The 12,084-nt window shown below is 46.3% G+C and overlaps 1 protein-coding gene across 1 annotated transcript; it reads right to left on the bottom strand.

Moving 5' to 3' along the window:
* Nucleotides 1–4,000: 4,000 nt before the first annotated feature.
* On the bottom strand, nt 4,001–12,062 carry LOC114923714 (major histocompatibility complex class I-related gene protein-like; the record flags this gene model as incomplete). The annotated part of the gene is made up of 4 exons (XM_029287047.1): nt 11,990–12,062; nt 7,910–8,155; nt 4,878–5,153; nt 4,001–4,288 (listed from the first exon to the last, which is right to left on the bottom strand). Coding segments are annotated over exons 1-4 (883 nt in total), but the record flags the coding sequence as incomplete, so codon positions are not given.
* Nucleotides 12,063–12,084: the final 22 nt, after the last annotated feature.

Genomic DNA, 12,084 nt, shown 5'->3' with positions numbered 1-12,084 from the left:
TTTTCCATTTTGGTCCTTATACAGCATCTCCAGGGTCTTGTGATTTACATTCCATTTTGGTCCTTATACAGCATCTCCAGGGTCTTGTGATTTACATTCAGATGCTTGGCAACTGATTCATATTTATGATGGTCACAGTGTCCCAGAGTCATGTGAAATGACCAAAACCTGCTGCAACCACCCAGCAGATGGGGGGGGGGGAATAAAAATCAAACACGCCCCCCACCCCACCCCTGCTGCCAATCCTCAACAGAAATGCTCACAACAATGAAAACCTCGGACAGGAGGAAGAGTGCCACCGGGCGGGCAGGCAGGTGTCTTGCTCGGCACTTTTTCCAGTGCCATTGTAACTTCGAACAGTCACTAAGTGAACTGTTGTAAGTCGAGGACTACCAGTACTTCATCACTTTTTTCCTTTTCTGGGGGGGGAGTCATCAAATTTTTGACACTTTGCTAGGCGACTGGTGGTACTCGGATGTTGCCATATCCTAAAAATGGTACAATGGGTGAAAAGGTTGAAAAGCCCTGGTCTAGAGGTGCTGACCATGGGGAACTGGAAGGGATATTCCTGGGGATATCAAGCAATAATCAAGTTGAAAGTGCCTGTGTTCCTATTAGAGCTCTGATGGGACATCACAGTCCTGCTTTTCCCATCCCCACTGAAGCCATTCAAAACTGGCCACCAGGGCTGTTCCCAAGAGGACCTTGGCCCCCCTCAATTACTTTTAAGCAATGATGTTCAACTTCTGGGAATTCTGCTATTGGTACAGGACAGATGTTGTCCCCCATATTCTTCCAGACATGGTAATTCTGAATCCAACTCTCGCAACATTTGTTTTGATTTCTACTCCAAAACCCTAATCCCAACCAGGCAAGATCTAAGCACCATTATCCTTGGCTGATCTTGAAAAGCTAAGCAAGGTCTTAATATTTGCACTTGAGACTGGCAAGCAAGGGAGACAAATTGCTAGCAAGTCCAACAGGCACATCTGGGAAGAAAGAAACGGCAACGCCTTTGCACATCATTGCTGAAAAAAATAACATGGATGTACTGAGCCACACTTGGTGAAGCTCAGTTGAGGAGACACTTCTCACATCTCACGTCTCTTGCTCTGAGCCAAGCAAGCAGTAATACCTTCCATCGTTGGACCTTCCCCTCTGTTGTCCATTCCCAAGTGTGATTTGCAAGCAGGGGCAGATGACATGGCACCCGTCCCTCCATGGCTCACCTCCCTGAAGCTTACATGAAGATCCCTCTTCTCAGGTGAGAAGGCACTGGGATCATTTTCAGGGCAAGATGATGGTTTTCCTGGCACGTCAGAGATTATTAATCAAGCTTTTCCTGAGCCCCTGATATTTAATAGTTACTCCTCTGAAGAAAGTCAGTGGAGGCTAAGGAGGCTCCCTTCCATACAACAGCAAGGTTGAACATTTACAGGAAGTGGGGAAATATCTACATCGTTTCTTCTTCCTTTCTAATTCTCATTCAAAACGCTGTTTGTGAGGAAGGGTCTCCTGGGGATCCTGATTGCAACTCTCAGAGAAGCTCTCTCCCACCCACACCAGATCAGTCCACGTAAAAAGACACAGGGTTTGGGTCAATAGATGTGTTTCACTTACAGATCAGGAGACTCATAGATGCCAAGATGATAAACGGAAATGCCAGAAAACCAAGTGACTTTATAGCTAAAGAAAGAGAAACATGATTCTGATTAGACAGATACTGAGTTCCCCGACATGGAGTGTCAAGCTATGAAGATTCTTGTCATTAAAACTGCCATCTTGCTTCTAGCTTGCTAACAATTGTGAGGGGGGAGGAGGAAGTTTTGGGGTCCACAGGTGTTCCCTATCCACGTGAGAGCCGAAGTCACTGGAGAGATGTTTTGGTGAAGAGAGACTTTCTTCTTGTAACAAATGTTTGAAGGCTAATTGGACAATCTGAGCTGAGCTGTCAGAGAGGGGAGGGAAAGTTTTACTCTTTTAATTATCTTTTTCCTGCCATATTGCCAGAGCTAGCTTTCTTTCTACCCTGCCGGTATGCTATGCCTAATAAAGTTTGACATTAGGGGATTGCAATGCCTCCTGTGTGTTTACTTTGTTGGGCTCTTCAACCGGAACATGACATGGAGATGCTAAGCAACGGAAGCATTTCCCCACCTGAACTGACCCTCCAGGCAGTGTCTCCACCTGAAGGAAGCCCCTCCCCTACAAGTCTCAAGTGGGCAGAGCGAACGGCTTTGAAGGGCAGAAGGAAGAGCCACAATCAAGGTGGCAGTCAAATAAATGGCGCTTCAGCCTGGGCCAAGAAATCAGATTAAATACATGTGTCTCACAGAACACTCCTTGTTTACATGAAGATAAATGGAGGGAAGAGGAAGCATGTGCAGACTGCAATAGTTACAGTATTATAGTTTTGTAAAATGAATAGTTCTGAAGTAGCTGACATTGGCCCGCCTCCCCTGCTGAAAGGGGCATTGAATGACCTAGTGCAACTTGTCCCATCAGATAATTCTACCAGAAAGGGGGGGGGAAGTGTGTTTTGTGTCTCTCATATCTTCTATCTCCAGAACGTATCATACTGTGTCATATTTTAGAATAGAATAGAGCTGGAAGGGACCTTGGAGATCTTCTTGTCTAGCCCCCTGCTCAAGCAGGAGAATCTATATCAGTGATGGTGAATCTTTTAGAGACCGAGTGCCCAAACCGCAACCCAAAACCCACTTATGCATCGTCAGGTGCTGGGTGGGGATGGCCCATTGGCTGGATGTGGCCCATTGGGTGGGCGTGGCTGCAGTGGTAATGGCAGACTGGGTGGGACTAAAAAGTTCAATCAATCAATTCCAACTTTGCAAGATCTTTTTTTTTCCCGCGAGAAGTTGAAATTGACTGATTGATTGAACCTTTTTTTTTTTGCACACGGCGGCGGAGGCCTAAAGTGAAAAGGGTTTATAAAACCCAGCTGAAGGCCTAGAACTGGGGCGACAGCGCACGTGCCCACAGAGAGGGCTCTGAGTGCCGCCTCTGGCACCCGTGCCATAGGTTCGCCATCACTGATCTATATCATTTCAGACATTTTCATATCTTTGTTCTTAAGTTTCCACTTCCAACTCCCCTGTCAATAATCACTTGGACACAGATCGAGTCCAAGATGGCGGCAGCATAGGAAGCAGCATCAGAAAAGCACCCCAGACTGCAGAGCCCCCCCCAAAAATAGAAAGGCAAGTGTTGATAATAGGAGATTCTATCCTCAAAGGAACAGAATCATCCATCTGTAGACCAAACATACAATCCAGGGAGGTATGCTGTCTCCCTGGAGCAAAAATCAAAGATGTAGCTGAGAACCTAGCCAAAATAATTAGCCCAGAGATTACTACCTCTTCCTCCTCCTCCACATTGGAATGAATGACACAACAAACAACCTGAATGCAATAGGGAGGGACTACAAACAACTAGGCAACAAAGTTAAGCAGCTAGGAGCAAAATGGAGTTTTCTCGTCAGTGCTCCCAACGAAAGGCCAACACCCATTGAGGGAAAAAAGAATTTTTTGAGTGTTTTTTATTTATTTATTTATTTATTTATTTATTTATTTTATTTGATTTATATCCCGCCCTTCTCCCAACGGGACTCAGGGCGGCTCACAACATATTAAAAAACATAAACACATTTACAACCCCACCGAAGTAAAACCAATTAAAACCAAATATTTAAAGCTGTGCTATTTAAAAATTACTCTTAAGATAAACCCGATTTAAAATCCTCCCTAGNAGCCATGTCTTGAGGGCGCGGCAGAAAGTAAGGAGATCCGGAATCGTCCGGATCTCGGGGGGTAGTTCGTTCCAGAGGGTGGGGGCACCCACAGAGAAGGCCCTCCCCCTGGGGGTCGCCAGCCGACATTGCTTGGCCGACGGCACCCTGAGGAGACTCACTCTGTGGGAGCGTACCGGTCTATGGGAGGGAATCTGTGTTGGTCCAAATACGTGACATGTCTCAGCCTCTCACCTGATTCCTCCTCCAAGGTTAAGACCAGGGGCCCCTGCAAGCCCTGGTGCTCCAGGCGACACCAAAAACGGTCCCTCTCCTTGGGGTCAATATCAATGCTGAGCCAGACATAATAGGTCCCGTCCGAGTTGGGGGCCACATTCCTAGGGAGGGTCTCGTAGTCACAGACCTCTCCGTCCCTGGTCCAGGTGGCCTGGATCTCCTTGGGGTAGAAGCCAAAGGCCTGGCAGATGAGGACCTCCAGGCGGTCATCAACCACCTTACGAGTCACCTTCCCCACTGGGGGCTCTGTAGAAACAGCAACAACACAATTCCCAGGATCTAAAATTAGGCAAGACCTCATTTGGTCATCTTCTCCCCCTGTTCCCTCTCCTCTCCTGAACCTCCAGGCCCCTCAAAGATGGGGGCATTGAACTCTTTATCTTTATTTTTGAAAGAGACACATAGACTTTGGGGTAAAGTTCTCACTCTGACCAAGATAATTGTACTGCTTGGGGGTTGACATCCCACATTGAATTTTTTCAGGTTGGTTCTATCTAGATGGAAATCAGGAACAAACTCATCTTTTAGTCCTGCCCCAAATGCAGAAGATGAGGATTAGAATTTATTCTGCTTTGCAGGATTTCCTCATGGAAATGGGAATGGATTTCAATCTTAATATCTTGCTCACTTCATTTCGTTTTTGTTATCTTTGAAGAACTTACTCGGGAGGGGGGCATTAAAGGATAGTTCCCCTGACCTGAATTTTGATTTGGTAAATGCCCAGCTCTTTTTGTTCCAGGCACATTTTGTGCTGGGCAGAAAAGAAATAATATGAGGAAGGGAAGAGGCAGGAGCCTACAAAAAATTGCACAATAGGACTCATTTAGCCACTCACCTATCCTCTGCAGAGTCTCATTCCTGTAGTACAGCTTTCTCTGCAGCCACTCAATGCAGGTCTCCTCCAGGAAGAATTTGTTTCTCAGGGACCATCTTGGAAGATCCTCCCATTTCTCCTTGACCTTCTCGGCTTGGGGCTGAGCTGCCACCCATCTGAGGGTCTCCTTGTCGAAGCTGATGAAGTCCATCCCGTCGTAGCCATAGTGCAAAAACCCTCCTTTGCTCCCGTCTTCCCAGAGCTCACAGCCCAAAATCGCCTGCCAGATGTGAGGCCCTGAAAGACACCCAGAGGGGAGTGGGAATAGTCCAGAGTTCCTCTCCCCTGGACACCCCACACTTGATTCAAATGTTTACTTCCATCTCACCAGCTGAAACTGAAGCTCAAACACTAAATGGGAAGAGAGGACTCATTGGATCCTGGTGTTGGGGAAGATGGAAGACAAAAGGAGAAGGGGACAGCAGGTGATGAGATGGTTATATAATGTCATTGATGCAGTGAACATGAATTTGGGCAAACTCCAGGAGACAGTGAAGGATTGGGGAGGGCTCGCATGCTGTGGTCCATGGAGTCACAAAGAGTTGGACACGATTTAGCAATTGAACAACATCCCACCAGGAAATTGGATCTTTCCTCCTCTTTTTCTTTCAATGGGGTGGGGAATCTCTTTTGTGATCAGGGCCTGTACTTAGTCTTCTGGAGATAGTGCCAGATCATGAAGACCATGAAAGATATCTTGAAGGGGGAGGAGATGGTTTTATTCTTTTACAGGAAAGGATCTCTCACCATTATGCCCCTTGCAACTGTTGGTACCATAAATTTCCCAAAAATAAGACTGGGTCTTATATTAATTTTTGCTGCACAAGATGTCATGTGTCTGATTAACGAAACACTTAAAAGGACTTTCAGGCATATTTTTCCCTAAAAGCATTTATTAAGGTTACAGAGACGTCAGTACAGCATGGTGGAAATGCTTAGGTCTGGCTTCTCTTCCGTTAGGCATATACATTCTAAGCATTTCCCCCCCCCCTTTTGGGGTCATGGTTCACATCTTCTAATCAACTTGGAAGATGTGATTTACTTCCGGTTTCTTTTTCCCGGGCTATCCTTATTCTCCTCCCTTTTTCCCTGTTGCCTGGTTTAACTATAAAAATACCAGACAGTTCTGCATATTGTCAAAGCAAGAATATACAGTATTTGCAGCGTTGACACAAGATTCATTAGGGCTTATTTTCCGGTTAGGTCTTATTTTCATAGAAATACGGTACTAAATGCATCCGTCTGGCTGACAATCTTAACTGGGGCTTATTTTGGGAGGTGGGGCTTATATTACGAGCATCCTGAAAAATCATGCTGGGCTTAGTCAAATGATATTTTCCTTTCCAAATCATATCAACCATCGAAGCTCCCAGCCACCCACTTTCTAGTCTTGGCCTGCTTTGGAAATTCTCAATCATCCAGGTCATGGTTATGTGATGCCCCACTCACACACACGCATAACTGTGGTTTAGTGAGTTTAGTAATGCTCCCCAGTAATTCCCCTTACCAATACTCAGAACTGTCCCAATAAGTCCAGCCACAAGCAAGCCAAGATTAGTCCAAAAAGCAATTGGTCAATAGTCCAAAAAGCAAGTGAAAGTTGCTCAAACCAATAGCTCCACTAAACAAACTTAAATCCACCAGGCCAGAATTAAATACACACACAAATAAAGCTCACATATCAAGAAAGGTTCAGAGTCCCCAAGGCCACCTGAAGAGACTAGAACAGTGGTTCTCAACCTGTGGGTCGGGACCCCATTTGGGGTCGATCAACCATTTCATGGGGGTCGCCAAGCAAGGCTGTCCGCCATTATTTTTGTCCGCCATTTTTTTTCCCTTTTCCAGCGGGTGCCTTACCTCCCTTGCGGTGGGCCAGCTGGTGGTCGGCCTGCTCTGTCTCTGCCGCTTGCCAGCTATGCCTCAGCCGGCGCAGGGGGCAGAACCATGCATGCGCGGCGCTCCCGGGCAGGGAAAGTCCTTGACTTACGACCGGTTGGGTAGTCCTCGACTTACGACCGGTTTAGTCCTCGACTTACAAGCGGTTTAGTCCTCGACTTACGACCGGTTGGGGTCGCAGCATTAAAAAGGTTGAGAACCACTGGACTAGAAGCATTTGAAATGTGGATCTATAGGCGGCTGTTACGTATAAGCTGGGTTGACAAGATCAGAAATGAGGAGGTGATCAGCCGCCTGGGAAAGCCAAGGGAAATCATCCAAACAATTAAAAAACGAAAGTTAGAATATTTCGAACATGTGATGCGACACCCAGAAAAATACGGCATACTCCTTTTAATCCTCCAGGGAAAGATTGAAGGCAAACGAGGCCCAGGCAGAAGAAGAACATCGTGGCTTCAAAATCTAAGGGACTGGTTTGGACAAAACTCAGCAGCACTTTTTTGTGCGGCTGCTGATAAAAACAGGATCGCCAACATGATCGCCAACGTCCGATAACGGATATGGCACAACAAGAAGAAGAAGAAGGCACAATTCCAACACACTGAAGCAGGACGATCAAACAAACAGCCAGCAAACCAACAAGTTGTTCCTAGCAACGCCTCCCTCTTTCTGCTGTGATAAATAGCCAGCTTTCTGGTGCAGCCCATCAAGATGGACGGGGCCTTCTCCTACCAAGTAGTCTGGCTGACCTCCATTGCTCCTGCCTTTTCTCTGCCCTGCATGCTCTCGGATCAGGTGCAGAAGGTAGTTCCTCCTCCTCTTTGCTAGCCCCTTCAAGCTTTCCCCAGCTGAAGCCTCCTCCATTCAGCCAGCTGTTCAGAGTCATTAATTAACTCAGTTCCTGATGTGTCAAGAATGAGCTCCTCCTCCCTTGAGCTTATCTCTGAGGAAGAATCTGAGGAGTCGCTGTTTTTTCCAAAACTTTTGGACTTTAGGATTTTGCCTCTTTCCTTCTCCTGATAATTAAAGTGACAAGAGGCAAAAAGTAAGATTGGAGGGAGAATTTGGGTCTTGAAGGCAGATCAGCCTCTGCTCACCTCTAGTCTGGTGGTTGAAGTTTGATAATGTCTCCAGGTCAGCCCTGAACATCCATTCAGGGGCCACAAAGATCTTTGTCTCCTCCATCTCCATCCAGGGCACCAGAGGTTTCATCTTCCTGGTGTGGTTGTCAAAGCGAGCGATGGGCTGGTCATCCAGGTGGACCATGGAGAGGAACTGGGGCAGCCCCTGGCTGGGTTCTGACACCTTCAGATAGGAATAGCACAGGGAGTGTTTGGAGGAGCCTGGAAGGAGAAGAGGGTGGAGAATAGAATTGAGGAGGGGTCTGCAGCTCCAACTCCTCCCTCAATGCTATCGTGAAAAGCAGCTCTCCAACAGGAAGATCAACTGTCTGCTTTACTTTGGAAGATTCAAGTCATGAGATTAACCCTGAAAGAAGTCTCAAGCAGCAACAAAGAGGAACAATGCTGATCAGGGCACTGGAGGCTAAAACATATAAGGAACGGTTGCTGGAATTGGATATGTCTAGTTCAGGAGTAGGCAACCTTGGCTCTTTTATGACTTGTGGACTTCAACTCCCAGAATTCCTGAGCCACCATGGCTCAGCTTGGAAACCTCTCCCTTTCCCCTCAGCATGGCTGACTCAGGAACTCTGGGCGTTGAAGCCCACGAGTCATAAAAGGTTGCCTACCCCTGGTCTAGTTTAATGAAGAGAAGGACGAGGGGGGACATGATAGCAGCGTTCCAGTATCTCAGGGGCTGCCCTAAAGAAGAGGGAGTCAAGCTATTCTCCAATAAACCTGAAGGCAGGACAAGAAGCAACGGGTGGAAACTAACCAAAGAGAGAAGCAACCTAGAACTAAGGAGGAATTTCCTGACAGAAATTCAGGAAATCAGTGGAACAACCTGCCTTCAGAGGCTGTGAATGCTCCAACACTGGAAGTTTTTAAGAAGAGACTGGACAGCCATTTGTCTGAAATGGTGTAGGGTTTCCTGCCTGAGCAGGGGGTTGGACTAGATGACCTCCAAGGTCCCTTCCAACTTCATTTTTATTTTTATTATTATTATTATTATTATTATTATTATTATTATTATTATTATTATTATTATTATTATTATTATTATTATTATTATTATTATTATCTCTTGGCTGACCTTGGAAACAGCTGGGCAAATCTAGTGAGGGCGACCCCATGGGACCCTACATGCCCACCACCTAGAAGACCAGCAGGACAGGAGCTGCTTGGAGTTTTGCACCCTACAGAGTATGGAGAATTCAGGGTCTAGGAATCTGCACCACACCCGGATGAAGCCATCCTCAATCACAGTCCAGACTGTTTTTCAAGGTTCCGATAGATGGAACCAAATAAATCAGAACCCCGAGGCTTCAAGCTTCCTCAAATAATGTGTTTATTGGATGCAAAATATCCGCACAATCAAAAATGAAACCATGTCCGAAATTCCCTCCAAAGAGTTACACTATTACAAAGTAAAAGTTCCCACCCCAGTACAAAACAATAATTTACACTACCCAATAGATCAATTTGGCCAGGTGTCATGGTTCCGACAGATGAAACTCTTCAAAGAACTTCGCCTGAGCACATAGTATCAAAGCACAATTCCCTCCTTCAATTAACCATCATAAATCACATTGTTCAATTAGTTTGAAATGCAGGCTTTCCCTCCTGTTCTGCTACCCTGCCAATTCTTATCATCTCTTATTTCACAGATAGTACAATATTGTTATGTCTAACTAACTCCCACCACATTCCGCCTCCTCCCCCAGCATCATCTAATTCTAAGAGTAAAGCATAAGAAAGAAAAAGGCTGCATCTTCATATGTTGTCAAAGCAAGAACATCCAATGTTAGCAGCGTTGACAGGCGGGCTTTCCAACAAAATGCACAACACCCCCACCCCCCCCATCTCCCCAGCGAGAGAATGAGCTTGGTTCCCACGGGGCACAGTATTGTTTAGACCAGGGGTAGGCAACCTTGGCTCTTTTATGACTCGTGGACTTCAACTCCCAGAATTCCTGAGCCTGGTTTAGACTAACATAGAGACTCCATCCCCCCTCCCTTTCGTGTGGCACGATTAAGAAGGCTGCAGCCAGGTTCGTTGTAGAGTTGGCACAGTTATGATCAGGAGAGAGCTGACTACAGGCCTGGCTGGGGGATGGGGAGAAAGAGTCAACGAGAACTGTAAACATAGTCTTTTGACTTCCACTTCTTGCTCAGGAGAGACCCAGAAAGAACAGGTTGGGCAAAACGCTAAACGTCCTCTCTTTGACATTCACTCCTTGCTCAGAAAGTCACTCGGAACTGATGACAAATTAAACACCAAATGTTATTGTCCCATGGGAGCCGCTGGTTATTCAAACCTTCCGTGTGTTGTGTGTATGGCCCTTGTTCATAAGTTGATAGCAGAAAATTTAAAAAAAATAAAATAAGAGGAAGCAAATTTAACCAAAGGAGAAGCTGCGGGGGGGGGAGGGCTTTGAATATCGTTCGCCGTTCGTTGTTTACTTCCTTGCTCAAATGCAAACAGGAATGGATTATACAACAGTAGTGGGCCTTATTCAGGATGACAAGGTGGAAGCTTACCGCAAGGAGGGTTGGTGAACTGGTGTAAGGAAAACAGCCTAGTTTTACATACCAGAAAAACCAAAGAGATCATTGCCGATTTCAGAAAAGGCAGGCACAGCCACGCTTCTCTGTGCATTAATGATTCACCTGTGGAGATGATTACCAGCATCAAATTCCTAGGGTGTGCAGCTAACGAGTAGGATGGCTTGGTCACTCAATAGTGAGAAACTGGTGAAGCGGGCACAGCAGCGCCTGCATTTTCTGCGTGGCATGAGAAAAGCACATCTTCCTTCCCCTGTCCTGACCACTTTCTACAGGGGGACGATCGAGAGCATCCTGTCATACAGCATCACAGTCTGGTTTGGAAGCATCACTGCTTCAGACAGAAAGGCGGTGCAGAGAGTGGTGAGGATGGTCGAAAAGGTCATTGGCTGTTCCCTCCCTCCCATCCAGGACATAGCACATTGCATGAGCAGGATCCGTAAGATTATCTGGGACAACCTGCCTCCAGAAGCAGTGAATGCTCCAACACTGGAAGTTTTTAAGTTAAGAAGAGACTGGACAGCCATTTGTCCAAAATGGTATAGGGTTTCCTGCCTGAGCAGGGGGTTGGACTAGATGACCTCCAAGGTCCCTTCCAACTTTATTATTATTATTATTATTATTATTATTAATTATTATTATTATTATTATTATTATTATTATTATTATTATTATTATTATTTATTATTGATCATCGCACAGTCAGTCAGATGTTCAGACTGGATTTGGCATTTTGTCTACCTATCAAGTCCTTCCCAAGGACCTGGGATAGGCAGATGTGGATGTTTGATGGTATTACAGATATCCTTGCAGGATGGAAGCAGTTGCTAGTAAGGCTGCCTTTATTACTACTACTACTACTGCTGCTGCTGCTGCTGCTGCTGCTGCTGCTGCTGCTGCTGCTACTACTACTACTACTACATATCCTCTTCACGACCTGTTTTCCTTGTTACCTTCTGGGAGGAGGGGGCTTCGTGGTATCCAAAGCAGAACATACAGATTCAGCCATGGTTTCATTCCATACAGCATTAACCTTGTGAACTCTCAAGCTTCCTCCTTCTGTTATATATTCAAGATGGACAATATTTAATATTTATTTGCTATGTATATGTAGGGGTGTGGGTCTATACATATGTTGTACATAGTATGTTTTAGGTGTGTGTCATGTATGTTTCACTTTTGAGAGCGGGCAACTAAATTTCATTTTTGATGTGTGCCGTTGTGCCCCCAGTAAAAAAAAAATGGCAATAAAGGTTATCTTATCTTATCACAATCTGAATACAAAAAGTGCTTAAGCCAGCCCCAGCGGAGGAGGAGCAGGAGGGAAGGGAGACGTTTTCCTGCTGGGAAAGGACCTTCCCACGGTGGGTGAATGCGTGTGTGTGTGGGGGGGGGAAGAGACCCAGGCAGGACACGCGTTGCCCATACCTCGCCCCCCACCTCCCGCTTTCCGCTGCCTCCCACCAGGTCGCAACCCCTTCCAGAAACTCACCGCAGCGGCTCCCGGGCACCAAGGACCCCAGCACGGCCCCCAGGAGCAAGAGGGGCGCCCGATGCAGTCGCATCGCCCTCCGACCACGCGCAGCT

This window comes from Protobothrops mucrosquamatus, unplaced genomic scaffold, assembly GCF_001527695.2.
Source record: "Protobothrops mucrosquamatus isolate PMUCROS unplaced genomic scaffold, P.Mucros_1.0 scaffold8653, whole genome shotgun sequence".
Classification (NCBI taxonomy): domain Eukaryota; kingdom Metazoa; phylum Chordata; class Lepidosauria; order Squamata; family Viperidae; genus Protobothrops; species Protobothrops mucrosquamatus.
This window is presented reverse-complemented; position numbering and strand designations above follow the sequence as displayed.